The sequence below is a fragment of the Condylura cristata genome, unplaced genomic scaffold (assembly GCF_000260355.1).
Source record: "Condylura cristata isolate star-nosed mole 26May11 unplaced genomic scaffold, ConCri1.0 scaffold00020, whole genome shotgun sequence".
In the NCBI taxonomy this organism is placed as follows: Eukaryota; Metazoa; Chordata; class Mammalia; order Eulipotyphla; family Talpidae; genus Condylura; species Condylura cristata.
In genome coordinates, this window is record NW_004567121.1 from 14,144,055 (window position 1) to 14,166,654 (window position 22,600).

Sequence of the window (22,600 nt, forward strand, 5' to 3'; positions counted from 1 at the left end):
AGGATTAAATAAAATTATAGCTAGTATGTGAAATCATGTAACAGACTAACTGGTACGCTATAAACAGGTTTTCTTCTTTCCTATTCTACCTACTAAATTCCACATTTTAGTTTACTCCCTTACAGGTTCCTATGCTTCAACCAACCTGATCTTCAATCCAAACCCCCAACCTGGCCCTGAGCCATGTGGGTCCCTGCTCTGTGTCCCAGCCCCCAACCCTCCAGAACATTCTCTTTGGCTCCAGTGCAATGTCTTTTTTTTTTTTTTTTTTTGTTAAAGATTTATTTATTTATGTGTACAGAAGTGGGGTACAGGTTAGAGATGCAGAGGGTGAGAGGATTCAACAGAGAGAGAGTGGGGAGCACAACAGGCAGATCAACGAAGTGCATTGCTGAGGGGAGCAGCGGGCGGGTCAGGAGAGGTCTGCCACACCATGTGGTCACCTCCGGGGCAGGCGGGAATCGAACTCATGTGGAAGTGGTTCAAGTTTCTTTGTGCTGTGCTTTAACACGCTGCGCCACGAGGGAGGGCCAAGTGCAATGTCTTTTACAAAGAATAGATGTTAATAAAAATGGAATTAACGTATTATTCCAGAAGTTCTCATCAATTGCAATTAGAACTATGATCAGGTAATGGAAAAAGGTGGCTAAAGCTAATAATCATGATGACAAAGTGACGCACAACAGTAAACATCTTACTTTATCTTAAAACATACACATAAAGGGTTTGCTTGATGAAAAGCTTTTGAATTTGAGCACAAATTGCTTGTCATCTTTCTTGCATTGCTCCCCTTTCTTAAGGTGGAGCTAGAACATAGTCACTAGAGAAGCCCAAGGTCACAAAGCTTGTAACAGACCTGGTTCCAGAATGCCTTTGTATTCTTAAGCACCATGCTGTGCGGAGGAGTGTCCTATAAATTTAGTTGAGCTGCAGAGCTGCTTGGATGGGTGCCTGGAAAGGGCTGGGATGGGAACAAAGGATAAGCTGTGAGATGCAGCCAGGGCCAAAGAAAACTTAACTTAAATTAAAACACTGCCTCTGATAGTCATCCTCTGGTCAAGTACTGTGCACAGACCCACACACGCGCACGCACACACACATACACACCACTTCAAAGTATCTGTCTTACATTCAATAGATTATACTGGGACTTGATGCATTTTTGGGGTGTATGTGTGTGTGTTGGGAGAGAGGGACTGGACATGGATGATGAGAGGTGGGCAGGCTTTGGCTTCTCTCCTAAACTCGGCTTCCCTGGCATCTTCAAGTTCTCCTTTGTCCAATCTGTGCTCCGAGGTCAGAATCTATAGCTATTTAAAAGTCTTGGCTCTGGATGTTGACAAGTTCCAATGGAAGTGGAGTTCATTTGTTACCTTGGGTGCTTCGTGTGAGAGACTTAGCAAATCCAAGGAGACGTTCTGCTCATTATCATGCATTTATGCACGTGTATACACGTGTGTGTGTGTTCCTCCCACCCCCTTAAGCCAGGTAAGTACAGACTGCACAGGGAGTCAGGAAATGCCTTCCCATTCATGTCTCCTAGAATACCAGGGTGCACCCCCTGCTGCAGAATTTGCTTCCCATACATTTATCTTACTTCTTGCATGTGGACGGTGCTCTCCCAGGCTGCAGGGGAACCCAGGCATGGGGGCCTGTTTGTCTTGACTGGGGGAGCAGCCAGGCTGCGTGGGGAGAGAGGGCAGGTTTGTGCTATACTGGCTTCACAGTAGCTGGGGCAGATGGTGAGGGTGTGCTGTGGGGTGGAAGCACAGGTGATGTAGAAACGCTTCAGCATTGGGGGGCTTGAGCTCGATGCCGCACACACATTAACTCATTTACCCTTGTAATGATCTTGGGAGGTGCCCACTCCCGGACCCTGACACAGGACAGGTAGAACACGGATGGACAACTGCAGCCCGCAGGCCAAGGAGGGAAATTCCTGCTCTTCTCCTGACTAAATAGTGAATTTCCTGTGCATATTATTTCAGTTCTTGAGAGATTTGAGCTGGGTGGGAGGAAGTCCCTCTTGGAGAAGGGTAATCCAAGATCTCATGCAGGCAGTCCCTCCAGAATAGACTCCTAATTTTATAGATGTTCATACATTAGATCAAAAAGCTTTACTGATTTGCTGCAGGCTATACAGCTCATGAAGCCTTTTTTTGGTAATACACTGAATCTTTTCCTTAATTTTTATGCTAAATAATACACTGAATCTTTTCCTTAATTTTTATGCTAAATAAATCACTGTTTACTAGTGATGGTCCTTTGTGCAACTTACTTACCCTCCATTTCTTCCTCTGTAAAAAGAGCTAAGTGACACCTCCCAAGATCATTGCAAGGGTAAATAAGTTAATGTGTGAGGCATCAAGCTGAAGCCCTCTAAGGACTCAATGCTAAATCCCTTTTTAGCTTCATTTTCTTTTTGCTTTATAAAATCACAAGAAACAAAAATAAGTTCGCTGCTCTTTCCTAGAAGGGTTCACTTTAACTCCATATGGCAAGGACATGGTGATAAAAAATATTCCAGCCAGCCCAGATGCGTCAGCGGCACGGTGAAAGGTACAGTGGGAAGAACACTAGGAACTAGGACTGACGTGGGGATAAACTGCAAAAGCCTCCAGGGGAAAGGCCAGAAAACTCTCCTCCCACTTAAAAAAATGTGCTAGAGGAGAGACTGAGAGGGAAGGCAACATGGTAGTGACTGCAAAAGTAGCCACCAAGCCAGGGCTGCCCAGGTTTTCTTCCTGAGCATTCATGCTGATGCTTTGTGTCTGCTCATGGGCAGACCTAGCTCTGAGCACTTAGTACCTATTAACTTAGGTAACCACATACAGTCTTGGGAGGCAGGGGCAGTTATTCATGTAAGATAGGGAAACTAAGGCACAGCCTGGCCCTGATGTCACACAGTCCTCTCCCTGATCCCCCCCTCAGACTCGAAGTCAACCAACTCTGCCCTCTGGTCTGAGATCAGGACCCTGAGCTGACAATCCAGGGATGACTTTGCTGAGGGGTCTGCTCCACCCTCTATCCCATGTTTTTGGCCTTTGTTATGGCCAAGTTCTCTTCTGGATCTCAGGGTTCAGTAACGGGTTACCTCCCATGGGTATGTCAGATCCTCCTTGTCTGGCCTCAACTATTGTGGTTTGCCTAGGAAAGTCCCAGTTTTAAAGCTGAATACTCTGTGTTCTGGAAACCTTTTCAGGCTTGCCTACCCATTGCACACGATGCAGCCATTTTCTGACCCTATGATGTTTTGTTCTTAGCACTTGGTAATCTTGCATCAGTCTATAGGTTTCCAGAGAATAACCTCTTCTCCAAATGATCCCCCAAATCATTTTAATTTAGCAACAGCTGCATCGCATTTTAAATCACAAGAGCAAAAGGAACATTATTAGAGAGACGTTCTATCCTAACTGAGACCTCTCGGGTTTACTTTTCTAAAATCACACTGTGTGGTACAACTACTCAAGTTGGCAGCTTTCTCCTTGCCCTTCACACATGACCCACCAAGCTATTATTTTTCTTTGTGTTTTCATCCTCCCCCCAACCCCCCACGCTTCTCTTAATGGTTTCCTTTCAGCCAAATGCAAGCTGCATAATGAGGATAAAGAGGTCTAGGGGGACAGCTTGTGTAAAAGAAAGAACATAGACCTTGGAAGCAGAAAGCCTGCTGTGTATCTTGTCTTTGTGGAAGTTATAGAGCCTCTCTGAACATCGTCTTTGAATGTGTACTATGGGAAGATTGCTGATGATGTATACAAAGTGACTTGCAGAGAGCGGGATGTGATTGATGCCAAGGCTGCAGCACTTAATAAACTGGCAGGATTCTTATCCTAAATGGGAACTGAGGAGTCCGAAGAGATGCTGCTGGTGCCTGTATGGTCCTATGCTCAACTTCTTTTCAATGTCACTTCTCAAGATAAGCCTTATGACAAAGTCACATATCCCCAACTCCTTCTTCATTCTTTATACTGCTTTTTCACAAATGACTTTCTGTCTTCCCAACTTCACTACAAATTCTCTAAAGGCAGAGACCATGCCTACCTTACTCAGTGAATTAGCGTCAGCCACTAGATCAGTCTCTGGCACTGAAAGGCATTCAATAAAAGCTTGCTGAATGAAATCACTCAATCAAAGGACATTTGAAGGCTCTAGGAAAGACATCATTCTATAAGGAGGCTTAGCAGCGGCAAGCCGCTAGATGGAGCTAATGCCCCATATGTAAATTACCCAACTGGCTCTCAAACCAGCTTGATGGGCGGCAAACTGTTTCCAGATAGAGTTGGAAAGCGAAATCCGTTGAGGTCACATCTTTTATTGAACGCTATGGTAGTCAATTTACAATGAAAGGACTCCATCTTATAAATGAATGCATTTCCAGTGATTTTAAGTAACTTTTCTAAAGATATACATTGTGTATACCAGAACATGGGATCTGGTTCTGCCTGGGTCTTTGGTCTCCAAGCCTATGTTCTCTCAGTGAACACTTAGTGGTCTAAAACTTCCACTTTAGGGGGTCTCCCTGGGGCCGCAATGGGTTAAAGTGCATCACTGTGAAGCTTAGCAGCAGCAGCCATTTCAGGAGAGTATGATTCCCGGTCAGAGATGTAACCCACTTTGAGTTCGATCTCCCGCCCTGGAGGTGATCCACATTGTGTGGCAGACCTCTCCTGCCTCGCCTGCTGCTCCCCTCAGCAGTGTACTTCTGCCATCTGCCTGTTCTGCTCCCCACTCTGTCTCTGGTGAATCCTTTCACCTCCCCAGAACTTTTAGTCTGTATTCCAGCTCTGTATGCATACATAAATCAAATCTAAAAAAAAAAAAACAAAAAAAAACAAAAAAACCCCAAAAACTTCCACTTTAGTGGTCTAAGGTAACCAATAAACATGCTTCTTAATGTGACAGGTCCCTCTTATTTTCTTTTCCTCACAGCTGGGTGTTGTTTTACCATATAATCATTTAGAATTCTCCACACACAGAATTTCTAAAAAAATCACCTTGCAGGGGTCAGGAAAATGAGAAGCACAATAGACTTAGATGAAACATTAAGTTTTGAGCTCACTTATGAGTTATATGTGGCATTCTGAGAAAGGAGGCAATAATCTTCAATTTATCAACCAATCATGAATATTCTTTGTTCAGCAGTTGTGACAACACAGGGCTGAGAAAATCCAGATGAGGTTAGTGCTGGGATATAACACACACAGATGGGACATAAAACACAGCAAGACCTAAAGGTATATCATAAAAGCACTAGGAACTCAGAGGCAGAAGGATCTCTTTGACTAGGATGGTCACAGATCTGAAAGCCAAGACTGACCTTCACAGAAAATACATTTATGGAGAAGGTACATAAGCTCGTTGCTTTCTACTAAAGGTGTGGACAATGGAGCAGGGGCAGTGAAAGGCTGGTTAGACATGCTGAATCTCAGGTCTCATTTCTGACCTTCTGACCCAGAATCTGCCTTTTTAACATACTCCCCAGGTGATTTACACACATTAAAGACTTGTTGGGACTAAATATTGTCTCCCAGTAAGATAAATAACACTCAAATGGAAAAAAAAAGGAAACACTTTAACTCACTGTCTAAACTTTGGATTTTGACTTGCTTTTAAAAGACTACTACTAACTATTCTTAAGTTTCTATCCCTCTTTACAAAAACCTATGGAAACTTCTAATAGCTAACTTTTCTGAGGCCTTATTAATGGAACATTTTATTCCAAGCACCTCTGCATTTATTTATGCAGCGATTTGTCATTTAAGAAACTTGGCTTTGAAAAATCCTAAAGGTATTTTAGAACTGTGAAAGGGTTATGCTTGACATAAACTCAGTACATTCTAATTCTCTGCAAACTGCTAATCTATGTATGTAGACGATGGAGCCATAGGCGGGCACCTGATCTCCTTGGTCACTCCCTCTTTTCCCACACTGTTCTGTCCATCATTCTGGCAGAATGAAAGTGGTCAGAATGTGGAATTTGCAGTAATTCTGAGGGAGAAAGTTACATACTTAGATACCAACATACTGAGAAAACTTGTTCTAACATCTCATGAGCAATGACAGTGACTCTATGTCTAATTGTGATTCCATTTTTCTTTTCCATTCATGACAATTGGGCAAATCCTTTTAGATAAGCGACATGGTATACAGAACGGAACACTAGAAAATGAAGTGAGCAAACGATGTGCTCCAGTCTAAAACACTAGGTATCCCTTCTCAGAGTCTATTTCCCCGTCTCTGAACCTGGGAGATGAAACTAGATAATCGCCATGGACCCCAGCATTACCTGGGCACAGTTAACTAGGCATTAGGCTGGATAATTGTTCAGTAAGCCCAGATTATATAGTCCCAAATAAAAATGGCTCACACTATCTTATTTATGGACACAAAAATTGAGAAAGCTGGTGACTACAGCAATTCACCTCCATAAATTAGTGACAAAGTGATTATATATACTGGCACCTGCAGCACTGCCAAGGGCTTCCTGTACCCCACTCTTGCCCCAGGCGAAGATGTCAGGCTGTCCTAAACCGGCGAAGCAGTCAGAGTTCTCAAGCTGCCTTTCGGTCTGCTAGAACAGAAGGCGCTGACAGGGTGGGAGTGAAGGCAGGCTCCTTTCAGTTTACTAATTCTGCAGCCACCCTTCACAAATTCCAACAAATATTTTGTGATGTTGCAAGGTGTTATGAGAAGTGAAAAGCAAGCTGTGATTCAGCTGCAGGAAGATTTCACATACAAAAAAGAGTGATGTGCTTTGCAGCAAGCTATTACTTCTGCTGGAGACCACAAGCTGGAACACTAGAGGGGATACTTTTATGAGATATTACCAGCTTATATATTGGATTTTTCCAAATAAGACCAATTTCAAATGAACTGACCCAGCAGTTTCCAACTTGTGGGCCTCAGACCGCTAGGAGCTGTGGCATTACTTCAAGGGACCTGCAAGTCCACGTGCCTGCTCTGCCTATAAGCCAAATGAAAACTGTGCTCATTCACATGGAGTGCTTCTTAATCTGCACCAATGAATAAATTAGTGTTACTGATCTTAACTTCTCTTTTTTCATGGATTTTACTAGTTAACTGATACTAAAAGTAGAGTTAATATTATGCTTGAGTTTAAGGAAAAGTATTGTTTTGATGCTGAAACACAGCCTTCATACTTATTTGACTTGATACGTGGGTCAGAAAATATGGACCTTACCATTAGCTCCAAATTTTATGGCATATGTTGGGTTATTTGCCAAGTGGTTTCTAACACCTTAAAACCTATTAGGAACACATTTAAGTACTCCTCTGTGAGAAATATCTTTGTGATATGTAAGCTATTGCGCACTGAACACATTTTTTCCTCTAATTTATGTAAGAAATACAACCTTTTATTCCTAGCTCCACTTCTTTGCATTGTCAGACACTCGATCTCAGTGAATTTGTTGATTTTACCTCCTCTTTCCTGGGACTGTGTCTAGTCTCTGGGTCTATGCGATGCCAAGGTATATGGGAGGGAGGAAGCTGTGGAGGGAGTGAGGAATCCAGTGTTCATGGTCCATCTTTCGACACTAGCATAAGATAAGCCATGCTCAGCCTGTCTGTATAACCCCTAAGGTCCTCCATTTCTGTGGTGTCCTCTTGGGCACAAGGAGACATGTGTCCATGTCTCACGAGGGCAAGAAAAACAAGTCTTGTTAAGGCCCCTTCAGTGGAGACCAACCATGTCCCTGTATCTTCTCTGATGTCTTGGGGAGCAGTACAAGGAATATGTCCTCTTGATTCCCTGACCCTACAAAAGCAACTGGGATGGTGCTACTTCCCAAAGTGAGCCTGGGGAGCAGGGCCTGGGGCCCACATCTCTGCTCATTTTCCCAACAATCAACTTTATTTGCTACTACCACCTCCACCTCCTTAGGGAACTCTTTCCTACTTTCATTTTCTCTTCTTCCAAATGTTTCGTCTATTCTAGTCCTCCTCCTCCTCCTCCTCATCCCTCTCTCCTCCTACAAGTCCCTCTTCATCCTCTCCCTTCTATTCCCTCCTCTCCTCTCTTTTTGCTCCCAAGGGCAGTTTCTGAAGCCAAAATCCAGAAGACATTCTTCTTTCTCTGCCTCTTGCTATCATATCTTTCTCTGAGATAAGAAAGACAAATAGTCTAGCAGCTTGGAGGAGGGGAAGGAACAGGAGGGGGAAATGGGAGAAAGCATTTAGCTAATATTCTGCTTACTATATATATATTACTATAAATTTCACAAGTCCAGAGCCTCCATGAGAAAACTGGACACTGAACAAAAATAAACTTACATAGAATAATTAAGACTGCTAGCACTGGTGCAAATTTTCTATAATCTTTTCACATTTTCTGCAGTATGGCATCTAAGTGACACAATACCAAAATAAAGTGTTTTTTTCCCCTAAGTATGGGGTGAAGGATGAAAGCTCCATCCATAGTATATGGAGGCCTACCTAGGAAGGACGGGGGACTCTGGGAGAGGAAGAATGAGATGTAAAGAAAGTTGCACATTGCCATGGGCCAACTGGAGTGGTCTTCTTTCACTCAGGGTCTTTCTTGAACGTTCCTGTCAGTGGGGCTGTGGAAAGATAGTTGCCACTAATTTTTGATATTTCTGCCCCAGGCAGATCTTAAGTCCTGTCACTCATTCTTTCATCCCAAACAACTGAATTCCTATGTTGGGGTATCCCCTAGTGGCCATGGTGAACTTACTGAAGAGTCTGACTGAACAAACATGACCTGACTTCTAGATTAAAAGACTTTATCGTCTAGTTCGGGGAGGGAGGAACCCATGGTATGACAGTGGAAAACGCAGGCTGCAGTGGGACAATGCAGGAGGCTAAACAGCCCAATCTTGAGGCGTCAGGCGGCTTCGTAGGTAGGACAAGAAGGAACAGGTGGAACTTGAGAGAAAGAGCACCAGGGCTCTGGAGGCCGGGTGAGCTCTGACAGAACAGCCCACGGACACTGAAGTGTGAGAGTGCTGGGAGCAAGAGATCTGACCGTGAAATAGCCCTGAATTTTAGTTGCAACAATGACTGTACATTTCAAATTTGGCAATTACAAACATGTACTGTTCTCATGCAAAAGTGCTAGCTGCTGCATGCCTAGGTGAGAAGTTTATATTTCTCGTTCTCAATTTGTACTGTTTGAATCAGGAGCCTCAGGGAGGAACACAGAGGTGCAGCGTGACTCACAGGGGTGCAGGGTGACTCACAAGGCACACTTCACTGTCTCCCTCTTGCTTCTTGGAACAAGGGTGGCAGCTGATGTAAGAGATCCTGTTTTTCAGGCAAAGAAGAGTTTGTTGGGAAAACCTAGGGGCATAGAGGGCACAAGAGTGATGAATCAGAGCTTCGGCAGTGATGTATCTGTACTGACCCCATGGGCTACAGCTCCTTTGTGCCAAATGGGCTGTGTGGCTAAGTATGCCCAACTGAGTATGGGCTGGGTTTCTTGAAAAAACAGGCTTGCTGCAAATGACCCACAGAGATACCAGGTCAGCATTCATTTTATAAAAGAAAGGGAGTGTAAGAAGGTAGGTGGTTCTTTGGCCCACAAGTTTTTGCAGTTGTAAGAGTAAAAATTAATATCCTGTTTGAGGCAACAGCAACTGTGTCACCTAAGGGCCAACTCTAGTCACGGAAACAAATCAAAGGGATGCATTTGGAGAAAGGTCCCAACATTCCAGATCACACTAGAATGACATACTGTTATTGCTAAATGAATGTAGCAAGAAAATATAACCCTGAAGCAAGAAATATAACTCTTGAGTAAATAAACAGAATAGACTTAGTTCTAGACATCTGTATTATATCACCTAATAGTTCAATACATGAATGTAGAATGGTATCTGCTTTAGCTTATGCCAGTAAGACAATCTTAAGAGATGTCTCAGTGACACCTGGACTTTAATCCATAAAGAGATTAAGGACTTAAACAATGAAAACACTCAGGAAAACCATTGCATCACTACTGTGCTGTAACTAATCTTTTACATCAATTCAAGGTTTTTCCAGAAATCCTGATCATTTCTAGGGCTATCTAGAGCAGAAGTCAGCAATCTTTTTCTACTCTGCCACTGTATACAAAAGCAACCTTAGATTGTCTGTTAATGAAGCACTATGGCTGGTGTTTCAATAACATGTAGGTGACTGGTCTATGGGCCAGTTTACTAACCCCGATCTTGAACGACTGCATACACGTAGAAAAGCCATGAGTTCTTTTGGAAAAATCATGAGTTCTTTGGAGACCCACAGCAGACCAATCACTGTGGAGCAATGTGCTAAGGGTCTACTGACACAATGGCCAGCAAACTTGTCAACGTCTCACTATTCTTACTTCCATGTCTTTGCTTATTTCTGTTCCATCACTTTTCCTACTAATTAAGACTATCTCCTCCTTGTGTCAAAATCTAATTATAATATTATCTACACTCGAAATTACAAGAAAGGGTTGGAAATGAAATGAAGACTGTATCTGTCCCCTTCCACCTTAAAAACACACATTACAATGTAAGAGTCAATAGAAGCATGAAACATCAAATGTACATGGAACTGAAGCTTCCCAATGAAGACAGCAAAATGAAACACATTCAAATTTTTATCCTTCTTAACTTCCCCACACAAAACTACATTAACAGTATGGGGTGGGGAGGGAGGCATTAAGTCTAAAGACAAAGAAAGTGAAAGAGGAGATCAAAGGTACCAAACTTTGGAGGTGAGAAAGTAGACATAAATGGAAATGAACTTAGCTGATGTGAAACACCAAACTGTAAACTGATGTTAAGATGAAAACAAATTCAATATACATTCCAGAACTGGCTAAATGAAAGCTGTTTGAGGACCAAATGGATTCCTAGACTTCTCTCCTCCCTTCACGCCACACCACTGATTGATCACCCCTCCCACATTCTAGCAAACTGCTAGAGGTTTAGGCTCCAGCAACTGGCAAGCAGATGGTTTCTTGACCATTTTATGAGGAAAGATTTAAAGATACTAATTTCAAGGGTCCCCCCACAAACAACTCAAAGATATCATACTACATCAATGATTCCCAACTGAGGGCATATGGCAATGTCTGGGGTCATTTTTGGTTGTCACAAACTTGGGGAGAGATCAGTGCTATTGGTATCTAGGGGGCAGAGGCCAGGGATGCTGATAAATAGTCTTACAGTGCATAATAAAGTCCCTCACACAATGAAGAGTTCAATATATCACTGGTGTCACCATTGATAAATTCTGTTGCAGATACAATTCATGTAACAGGCCTACCAACAGTTTCCAAACACTGAAATCTCTCCACTCTACTCAGTGAGAAGAAAACAAAAAATGGCCAGACAGTCGAGAAGTTCAAACAAGGAAGGAAAAGATTTAAACAAGCAGAAAAAAAGCAACTTTGAGGAAACAGGCTGTAGGAAGAGGCAAATGTGAAAAAACAATCCATGACTTCTACTTCTTACTGTTGTAGACAATCGTACCAAATTTATCTACCTTTGGAAACTTTTCTGAAGCTTAAAGACTGCCCGCCACATCTTACACCTAGAGCTAAGTCTTGTGTTTAGGGATGCAGTTTGAATTTACTAAAGAGCTTCCCTGTGATTTACAATGTGACCTGTAACATGTATTACCTTTTTATATATTCATTTATTCCCTGTTTTTATTAGGTTCCATGAAGTCTTAATACTTCCATTTAATAATAAATTTTAATATTTGGTACAGCAAGTTTCTCCAATTTGTTCCTTAAAAGTATCTGTGGTTCTTTGCTCTCCCATATAAATTTTACAAATCAGTTTGATGAGTTCTATCTTATTCAAGAAAACCTTTAGACTTTCTGTATAGATAACTTATATTAGTTATTTTTCTAGTTTGGTTGTTCTTATATATGACCTATTTTAAATTTTTTCTGGTTTTGCTGGAAGAAAAGCATTTTGCTTTTGTATAGTTATCTCTTTTGTAAAAAGTTGATAAACTAAATTTATTCATCTTAATAATTAGCTGGTTTTGGTATCTGCAAAATACTTGAATACTGCAAATTATGATGGTATTGCTTCTTCCTTCTTACCTCTGTATCTTTTTCCCCCTTTTGTCTTGTTTTACTGCATGGACTAGGAACTTCAGTAGAATGCTGAATAGAAGTGATAATTGCATCCTTAAGTTGTTATTGATTTTAAAGGCAATGTATTTAATACTAGATCTATTTGTTGTGGTTTTTGTTGTTGTTGTTGCTGTTGTTACTTCTTATTAGGTTTAAGATTTCTATTCTAATTTACTAAGAATTTTCCAGGTAACTGGTTTGAATTTTATATTTTAAGGTGGTCACAGAGCATTCTTTCATGAGTTTGTTAATGTGAGTTTCAACTTAATAGATTTTTCTAATATTGGATAATCTTGCATCCTTGAGATAAATCTTCATTGGTCACATCCAGGTCTAAGGCTAATGTACAGAAATATCCAGTCTCTCTCTATGCACATGAGACCCACCGAAACTACTGCTTTGCAGGGTTTCATGCATTAGGCACAGATCTCTGCTCTAACCTCCCCTTACTGCTCAAGTCCAGAAGCTCCCCTGTCATGCATGTGATGGCCTTTACAAAGTAGGTTTTAGATCCTGAGGGGTTAGCAGATATTCTTTCTGACAAGCACTGTATTTGATACTACTTTACCCTTTGAGTTAGCACCTTTTCTGTATTGTGCCTCCGAGATCATTACTTTCTTTTAGTTTGATCACATTCATATATCACAAATGTATATGTAGATGTATATTATGTACATAAATATTTTCTAGGATTTTTATTGTTGCATGCTAAGTTTCTCTGGCTAACTTGTTCACAATTTTGGAAATGTAAATCCATCTATTTAATCTTTAAGCTATAGCTACAAATCCTTTAGCATGGTAGAAAATGAACAACTAAGAAAGAACAACATTGCCATCTGGTGGGAAATCTTACCATTACCACATGTAAATGAGACCCACGTGACTCACCTTCTCACTCTCCCCTCATTTATTCTGTCAAATCTTATTTTATTGGGCCTTTCAGAAATCTGTGCCTTCATTCCCATTCTCCTACTGCCATTTAAATCTAACTCCTAGCTTTTCCCTTCTAGAATTAATTGTTGCTTTCAAACCAGACTGTTTAAATGTTTTTCTTATTTCTGTCACCATACCTTACTTGTGCAAGAATTCATTTAGTACAGTGTGTGAATATTTGTTGAGCAGAATACTTACAGTCTCAAAAGTACACCCCACATAATTCTTACTAATTTAAAAGAAACAAATAGAATCTATACAGTGGAGAAATTCAGCAGAAACTACCTAAAATGAAATCAAAATTAACCTTCTTCTAACGGGACAACTAACAACACCAGGCAGTGGAGAACTCACAAAGACCCAGCATCACTTCTGAGAGTCCTGCTCAAAATACTGCGCTCAATTTAATCATGAACAGCAGAAAAATTGAAATTAAGGAACATTTTATAAAATAACTGACCTTTGTGTTTCATTACCTTGATATTTTTGAATGACAGATTGAAGATAAAGAGACTAGATAAAGAGACTAAAGTCATAATAACTATTATGTGTTACCCTGACCTAGTCCTTTCTTTTTTCCCCTTTTCAAAGGCCGTTACTAGAACAACTAGTGAAATATAGAAAAAATTAGATAGTAATTGGACAGTATATTGTGTCAGTGTTCACTTTCTGATTTTAGATAACTGTACTATGATTATGTAAGAAAATGGGAAATAGACATATTAGACATATTTGGGGTAAAAAGGCATCATCAACACTCAAATGATCAGAAAAAAAGCACATATGTTATGTTACTAATAAAGGGAAACTTCTTAGAGCAAAATGACAACTAATAAGTGAGTTACAGAAAGAACAACAGAACTAGAATATCACAATTTATAAATAGCTTAGTGAAAATTTATTCAGACAATAATCATCAAATGATGCTAAATCTAGGAGGGGCAGGTTTGATGAGGAATACAAGATCAACATGTACTCAAAGTTCCTCCTCACAAATTATCCACTAATAGCGAAAGAAAAAATGGTCACTTTACAGCGGAAAAACTGGATGACATCTTAATCCAAGTGGTTAAAATTACCACTCCTACAAGTGGGCAAAGGGACATTTCGTGAGTCTGGATGTGACAATGGAAGGACACATCACTCACAGTATTTAAGCTCCAATTTAACTACAAGGACACACTTGAACAACCCTGAGTTAGGGGTATTCTATATTTTAACTGTAGAATGCCTGTATCCCTGTATTGTTCAGATATACTACTATTATAAATGACAAAGATTAAAGGACTTTTCCTAATTAAAGAGTCATACATTAGATCCTGTAGCTGAAAAAATTATCAATGGAACTGATGAAATTAGAGCAGGAGTGGTGAATATAATGTATTATATATACAGAGAGGTGATTTATAATGATGAACACTATATAATGTTATAATCCAGTATTACTTCAAAAATAATAAAAAGAGGGGAAAAGAAACTGAAATAGGGAATACAGATTAAAGTAGCCACATCAATATAAGTTTTTGAATTTGATAATGCTTATTATGCTTATCTCCTGACTACATTTTAATGAAGGGATAAAAGGTATATCAAGGAAAAAATATATTATAAGAGATAGAAAATGGTAAAGCAAATGAGAAACATTAAAAAAGGACAGCATACAACAATGTATACTTCTACTTAAATCCTCAAAACACATTTATAGATATATTTGCAGACACATGTATTTCTAGGGTACAAAAGATATTCATCTATTTCCCCAGGGTAGGGAAGCAGGAGTTAAGAAATATTAGGTTGTTGGCACTAAAGCTGTAAGGGTTAAGTCTCTTTTTTCAATTTTCAGTTCCAATCCCCAGGGAAAAAAACAGTTCTAGTAGCTTTCAGATGTTTTCTGTATGTTTAAACTTTTGCACATATATTTCATACTTATATCATTTTGATAGCTACATATCCTAACAAATGAATATACACAATGTATTCTACTAATATTAGTTTCATATATAAATATAGTCTGATTTTTGAAACATATGTCCTTTCATCACTTTTATGTTTACTTTGACAAAATCTGTATTTGGCCTTAATTTTGTCATCCTAAAATTACGGTTTCTGTTTTTATGCCTTTTTTTTTAAATAATTATATTCATGTTTTAAGACTTTCCTTCTTATCTATTAACTTCAATTTATGGCAGGCATATTAGTATTTCAACAATAACCTTAATAACCAATAAACTTTGAAGATATTCTGCATATTCTGTTCTGTGATTGAATACTAACAAAAACTTTATAGCAGAACTTGAGTCTGGACACAGGATCATTTCTGGAAGGAGGCTATCCAAGGTATGAACATGAAATATGAGTTTGATACCTAAGAAATGTAGTACCAAAAGTTGTACCAACCAACTATTAATGAATCTGGGCCATGCTCTAACAAGAGCTACTGATTTTAATTAAAAAGTCCCAATTTCATTAAAGCCTGAGAAGGTACTTCCTAACCTCAGGACTATTTCTATTTCTTATATTTTGCATTATCTCTGCGATCTTTCTTGAATAACAACATATCTTAGAAAAACACTTAACAAAATGTTACAAATAAAATAGGTAAAACACTACTTTCCATAGTAATTTTTAAATGAATATAAAACACAATATATCATGTATCTATTCTACACATTTTATAGTGATACGTATTTATACATACTGTACTTGACAATATAGGTACATATTTGGTCTTCCCTAGTAGGCTGCAGATTTCAAAAGCAGAAGTCCTGAGTCTCTGAAAGCAGCATAAGCATAAACAAAACATAAGCAAAATTTTTGTTTGAACCCTCTTAGCAGAGACATATATATGTGTGTGTGTGTGTGTGTGTATATATATATATATATATATATGTTTTATAAATGAGTCAAAATGTTTGCTTTTGTTCTATTTATTTCTTTTGGGATAGAGAAAGGGACAGGAGGGGGTAAATAAAAAAGCTCAGTTTTTGCTTCAAAGAGGGACAATGCATCACAGATGAACACTGTTTCTCTGATTTTCACGACAGTTTGAATTTAAGGTAATGTGTATAGTGTTTTTTTTTGAAGTCCAGTGTATTCATTTGGACATATGTGGATATGTGGGGTGTCCCTTGTGTTCTTATTGTGAATAGCAGTAAGAAAAGTATTTGCACTTCAGCTTCAAGAACAAATTTAAAAATCATAAAATACAAATACAACATGTGTTTAATTTGGGCTAATTACTAAAGAACCATAAAGAAAAAGAGCCTCAGATATTTAAATACCCTGGAAACTGCAAGTAATAGTGAAGAGGTGATTCTAAGAACAACATAATCAACAAGGGAATAAGGGAGAATTGAAATCTGGATGCCAGGTTCTGAGTAAAGTATCAATAACCTCACTTCTGTACTATCTTTAAATAGAGGTAGGGGATAAGAATTACATGAGTAATATTAATTAAAAAGCATACACAGAACTGAGAAAAAATTTTTTCATTAAATTTGCCATGTCTTTCAGCCTATAAAATGCTTCTAAGGAAAATAACAAGTTAAAGCAAAAGACTAGTTCTACTGGTTATATATGATTCAGAACTTGATGAGAGCAAAAAAGAATAAATATCAATCAACTTCCTTGGTTTAAACTTAACTGTCTTAAAGTATGTTATTTTATAACTTTAACATCTGTTATTCTTGAAAAGTTCAAAGCAGAAAGTAAATCATACAGAAAGTCAGAAACTTCATCCATACAACTAGACAGAGGTTTGCTTGTAGTTTTTGGTATCCAAAACCTTTTTTCCACACATGGCACATATACCTAAAACAAAAGAAATGTAAACAACTAAATCATAATACCAACTAATATTACCAATCAAATACCTATGATTTGGTTTAATTTAGTGCCGCTGGAAGATTAAAACATAATTTAGCAGCATCAGAAAAAAGAAACAGAAAACATAGACTTTTAACTAAGAATAGTTCTAAATTTTATTTTGCCTACAGAAAAAAGAGCATTTAACTTACAAAAGTTTAATCCTTTTCTGTTACCCAAATCAGTACTAAGTGAAGTCAACTGATAGAAACAGGAAAGTGGTATTAAACTTACCCTTTTTGTAGGCACAGCCCTGGCAGTAATGAGAACCTGGTTGGTGCACAGAACTTTTACAAATTCTGCAAGTGGAGAACTTATTCTTTCCATATGGATCAAATCTAGAGATATTTTAAAGAAAATAAAACGGTATAAAACAATCAAATTATGTTTTATTTGACATGAAAAAGGACACTAGCAAAGGGTTTTGAGCAAAGGGTGACTCTGGTCACTGTGACACTGAACTGCAGGGAACTAGGGAGGGAGCAAGAAGATAGAAAGTAATACAACATCCAGGGGAAAATAACAGGCTTTAGAACCAGGTAAAAACAGTGAGATGTAGAGAAACAGGTGGATTCAAGATGTATTTTGGTAGGAGTACTGAAGATGTTGCTGATGGATTTGGAAAGCAAGGGAATCAGTGAGGCATCAGTAAGGAATTCTAGCTTTTATGCTTGAACAACTGTCCTGGAAAGTGAGCAAAGATGAGGAAACTAGGATTAAAAGACTGAAGGAAAAGGGTGACTGTTAGATAGTAAGCTGGGCAAGTTCAATAGCAAAATGGCCAACTGAACTCAGAGAAGGCAGGACTGGAGATACACACTGGCATTCACATACAATTTGAATTTAAACCCACTGGATTAGAGTTATTAGAGGAAAGATTACAAATTTATCAACAGAAAAAAATAGCCTATGATTGAGTCTAGAGGTGAACTTAGTTGAGCAGGAACAGTTAGTAAGCTGTAAGGAGAGTTGGGGACCCAGCACTGGAGAATAAAGGGCTGGAAAAATGAGAGCTGCAGTGGCTGCAAAAGTAAATAGAGCTGAAGGACACTGAGGAATTATCTAGGGAAGTCTTTTGAAACTTTTGTTGTGAAGAGAAGGAAATGTGACATGGACGAGCATATGGAATTTTTAAGACTGAATAGAGTAAAGCATCATGTCAAATGTTTTTAAGGTGGCAGATATTTTTATTCCTATTCTCAGATGAAAAAGTAAACTTCAGAAAAGTCAACAAACTGGCTTAACCTGCTTGAGGTTACATAGCTCGACAGGAACAAATTTAGAATCAAATTCAGATCCAACTCCAGAGCTTATCATTTTTCTACTTTTCTCCACTGCCTCTGATTGATAGGATAATTAAGAACTAGAAGAAATATTTTCTTGTTTAATTACAGGAACAAATTGCCATGCATATCTTCAGATCAGGTGATACAGGGAGGAGAAATAGGATGAAAACAGCAGGTCACAAAAAGTAGCTTAGTTTGCATGCTAGGAACCACCTGACTATTTTATCACAGTAGAATAAAACACACCAAATTCACTCAGTAGCCTGAATATTTAAAAAAGAGTGGAAATCTATAACTCTACTCAGTGAATGCTCCTATACTTACCTTGCTTTTTTGGAAGTCAAAGCTTTATTTTCATTCAGTTTTCTTCCACCGCTTTCTATATTAAAATATATATGTATTTCAGTGACTTATTTAATGTATACACATATAACATTAAACAATTCAAAGTTCGTTTTTTGACCTCTTACCAATAGGAAGGCCTATATGAAAATATTCAAAATATTTAATACCCAGGTTAAGATAGTGCTTAAAAAATTATTGTTAGGAAAATAAAAAACTGTATAAGGGGCAACCATTTTATTTCTCAGAATGATCCATACTACATCCACTATAAAATCTAAAAGCTACTACTTGGATATTATAGGCCTCAAATAGAATGGCAGTGTTTCTTTTCCATTTCTTTGAAAACTACATGACTATTTTACAAGCACAAGGGTGAAATAATTTAAATGATTTCCTCAAGAATATAAAGATCAAATGAAAAAGGGAGAAGGGAATTAAATAGCCTGTAATTAAGCTGAATCAATTCAATTGCTATGATATACTCCATGCTTGCAAATCATTTATTTTTCTATAACTTGTCTACCAAATGAGTAACTGAAGTAATTAAACAGGAAATATTAAAGTACTGAGAGAACCAGTATTTTTAAAATATTCAATAGAATACTTTCTATTTGTAATATTTCTTATTGTAATATTTCATTTTAAAAATAAGATTAAGGTTAACACATTATTCACAGAAAGTATCTAATTCTGTTTTCTAAAAGGAAAGATACCTGTGGTATTCCTTGCACCGTCTTTCCATGTATCTGGAGTGATAACGGTACCAAGTTTCTTCTCACCTGTTATAATGAGATAGTGAAAGGGGAATTAGTGTTTACTGTCTACTACATTGTGCTTACAGGTCACAGTGGGGTCTAACACCAACCAGATTCTAGTAGAAACCTGTTAGTGTTGGACCCAACGCCAGTGAACTGAGACTGAAGATAATAACTGATTAACTGTTAGGCATGTATAACTGACAGTAAAATTTGCAGGAGTAAATCTTGGCTTATACTAACCTTCAAATGTACATGTATACTTTAAATCAATCTGGTAAATCTGTTCATTCCTTAAATACTTATTAAGTATCCATAATGTATAATAAATACTGCACCAAATAAATAGAAACAGGTAAATTAGAAAAAGTTAGATTTTAAGGACCTTGTAGCATACTGATTTCTCTCATAGTCCTAAACCTGGGTTTTATAGGAGTACCTTAGAAAATACGTAAAGCACAAACTATACACAAACCTTTAGTACATCCAATATCTTTTTTTTCTGAAAAGAGTCTATAGCTGTGTGAATGAAAAAGCAAGGTGAAATATAGAGAGAAAGATGAAGTCAGGGTTTAATCAGGCATGATCTATGGAAAGAGAACTGATTTAAAGATTCCAGAGAAGACAGTGACAAAAGACATGGAAGGGGTGGGAAAGGATCACAACAAAGACACAAGTTGAATTTACCTTGATAAATTAAAGATCTGGAGGTTGGGGGGGGGGGAGGCAGACTATAAGAGAAGTTGAGAATGTTTCCATTTGATAATGTGGCTTTTTAAAATATCTGTTAAGATGGTATTTGTCAAGATAGGAAGAGATAAATGATAAGAGTGGAAGTTATGTAGTTGACGGGTTAGTGATAGCAAGGAAGCTGATCAAAGGTAAGAAGGTTGATGAATAGCATTAAATATCTCAGAAAATAAGAGCTGTGAATTTTTAATGATGTCAACTGTTTGTGTCATTCATCCCCAATAACCCTTCCTGACATATGAGTTAGTTCAGAAAATAACTGAAATCTGGAGGCAACAGGCCTAGTCATCTCTCAAAAAATTTATGTTGAAGGGAAAGAGAGAGCTAGGATAGTTGCTTAAGACTGTAGCTTTATGTATATATATAAAAATGTGAGCTTATTTATAGGGTAAATAAAGTAAGTGAATACACAGGAGCATATGAATGATATGAGGATATACATTTATTTGAGAAATAAGATGATACAGAAGGTGGAAAGGTATTAGAGCAAATATACAATAAAAAAAGGATTACGCATTCAGAACAGCAGAGAAGTAAAAAGTAAATAACCTTCACTGATACACATCACGTCTGAGACCCAAATATGTGCATTTTATTTTAATCCTACAACAGATGTTGGGTTCTCAAAATTTTTACATACCTTGAGAAACCAACTGTCACAATTTTCCTAATATCATCAACTTCCTGGTATAAAAGCACTAACAATATAAAGAGCATTCGAAAACAAGTGAAACCAGGCAGAGAGTTCCTGTCACCTAAAGTAAAAAACATACAGAACAGAAACTAGATAGAAGAACAAATTTACAAAGTTAAGAACTAAATACCTAAAAGAAAAGACCTCAAGTAGGCACATAATCCAATAATATTTAAGACACGTTCACTCAAACAAACAAAACCAAGAATAACATAAAATAAATTACTAAAGTATGGGATGGAGTAGAGTCAAAGGCTACCAATGTGAAATAGCTTAATGTGCACTTGGAGTGATGAAATATTGTGGTGATGGTTGCACAACCCTGAATGTAGTAAAACAATTGAATTCTGGAGTTTCAATGGAAAAAATTGTGCTGTGAATTAGGTTTCAATAGGTTTCTTCTTAAAACTTAAGGTGAAGCAATGGTATGAAGCACAGTATCAAGAAAAAGGGAGGTATTAGTTTCACTCTACCCCCCCAAAAATGAAGTAGAGTTTAATGTTGAGGACCACATACTAGGGGGCTATGAGACATATTACCCATTTATGAGATACACCAAGGCACTTTTACACCAGACTTTATCTACTGTATCTCATTTAATTCTCACAAATTGTGTATTATTCTCATTTTATAAATGAGAAAACTGGACCTAGAAATATTAGGCCAGTGGGAGCGCACAGTGCGCTCGCCTCCGACTCACCTATGGTAGTTCTATTACACACTGTAATTCTTGGCATCATTACTTAGTTTTCTCTGGTACAAGGATAAAACAAAATGAATTATTAGACAGTGATCAAGGATACGAGGCATTGCAACTTGTCTAGACTGAGAAAAAAAAGACTTGGGGATATGACTCCTATTTTTAAACATATAAACAAATCCAAATAAGGTTAAACAAATCCTAAGATATTTTCTAGAAATCTCAAGGGTTTCTGTTAGAATGGTTGCAACTATAGGAGGCAAAGGCTTTTCCAAAAGTCGCTATTGTCTGCACAGACCCCTTCCAAGGTGGCCCGTCTCTCCCACCCTTCTGTCATAATACTGTAGCTATTCAGGCATACTCTAAGTTACTGGAGGGGAAACTGACTTAAGGCTTTGGATAAAATACAAGCTGCTCAATTAAATTTAAGTTTCAGATAAACGATGAATAATTTTTAGTAAATGCCCTAAAGTATTTGGGATAAACCATTTACGGCAGTAAGAGGCAGCAAACAGAGCCACATCTCAAATAATGCACGGGACATGTTTACATTTAGAAAATATTCGTTTACCTGAAACTGACAACTAACTGGGCTTCTGGTGTTTCTATTTGGTGTATGTGGCAACTCTAGGTATTGTGAACTGTGGAAGTGACTTTTATGATCCATTCCAACCCTAAAGGTCTGTGAGGAGAGGAAGTCAGGGAAGAAGCTCTATGGGATGAGATCCGGGGTTGGGTGAAGGCAAAGTAAATAAAGAGGCGCAAAAACTAAGATTACGCAGAAAGCAAAACAAAAAGACTATGTGATCACTGTGGGAGGGTGGAGATGGTCAAAGGGGAGGGTAAGAGGGCAAGGGATAAAACCTGCGCCGAAGGAAATAAAAAGAACAAAGTTCCCAGAGAACTCTAACTAGGCTTCCCTAGTGTCCTTATCCCGCAGAACCGGCCCCTTAACTCACACTTTTCGCACACCATCCTTCCCCGACGTTTCCCTTAGCCGCAGAAGCAGCAGCAGCTAAAAAAAAACATCAACACTACCGCCAGGGAAGGACTCCTCTTCCGGGTGACGACAATCCACTTCCTGCCTCCCGCCCTCCGCCCCGCCTACCCTACACCTGGAAAGCGGCGGGAGGAATAAATGCCACGGGGAAGGCGGGGCTGCTTCTTTTGCCC

At 38.5% G+C, this 22,600-nt stretch overlaps 1 protein-coding gene across 4 annotated transcripts; it reads right to left on the reverse strand.

Moving 5' to 3' along the window:
• Positions 1–903: 903 nt before the first annotated feature.
• Positions 904–22,536, reverse strand: CRIPT (cysteine-rich PDZ-binding protein). Of its 4 annotated transcripts, none has more exons than XM_012727300.1 (6): positions 22,387–22,536; positions 19,242–19,307; positions 18,508–18,562; positions 17,132–17,235; positions 16,752–16,843; positions 904–961 (listed from the first exon to the last, which is right to left on the reverse strand). In XM_012727300.1, exons 1-5 carry the CDS (start codon positions 22,400–22,402, stop codon positions 16,779–16,781), a joined length of 306 nt encoding a protein of 101 aa, XP_012582754.1. In that variant the 5' UTR covers positions 22,403–22,536; the 3' UTR covers positions 904–961; positions 16,752–16,778. The 4 variants fall into 4 exon arrangements, with proteins under 4 accessions (XP_012582754.1, XP_012582755.1, XP_012582753.1 ...); XM_012727299.1 differs by lacking the exon at positions 904–961 and adding an exon at positions 13,907–15,806; XM_012727301.1 differs by lacking the exons at positions 904–961; positions 16,752–16,843 and adding an exon at positions 9,245–9,321.
• Positions 22,537–22,600: the final 64 nt, after the last annotated feature.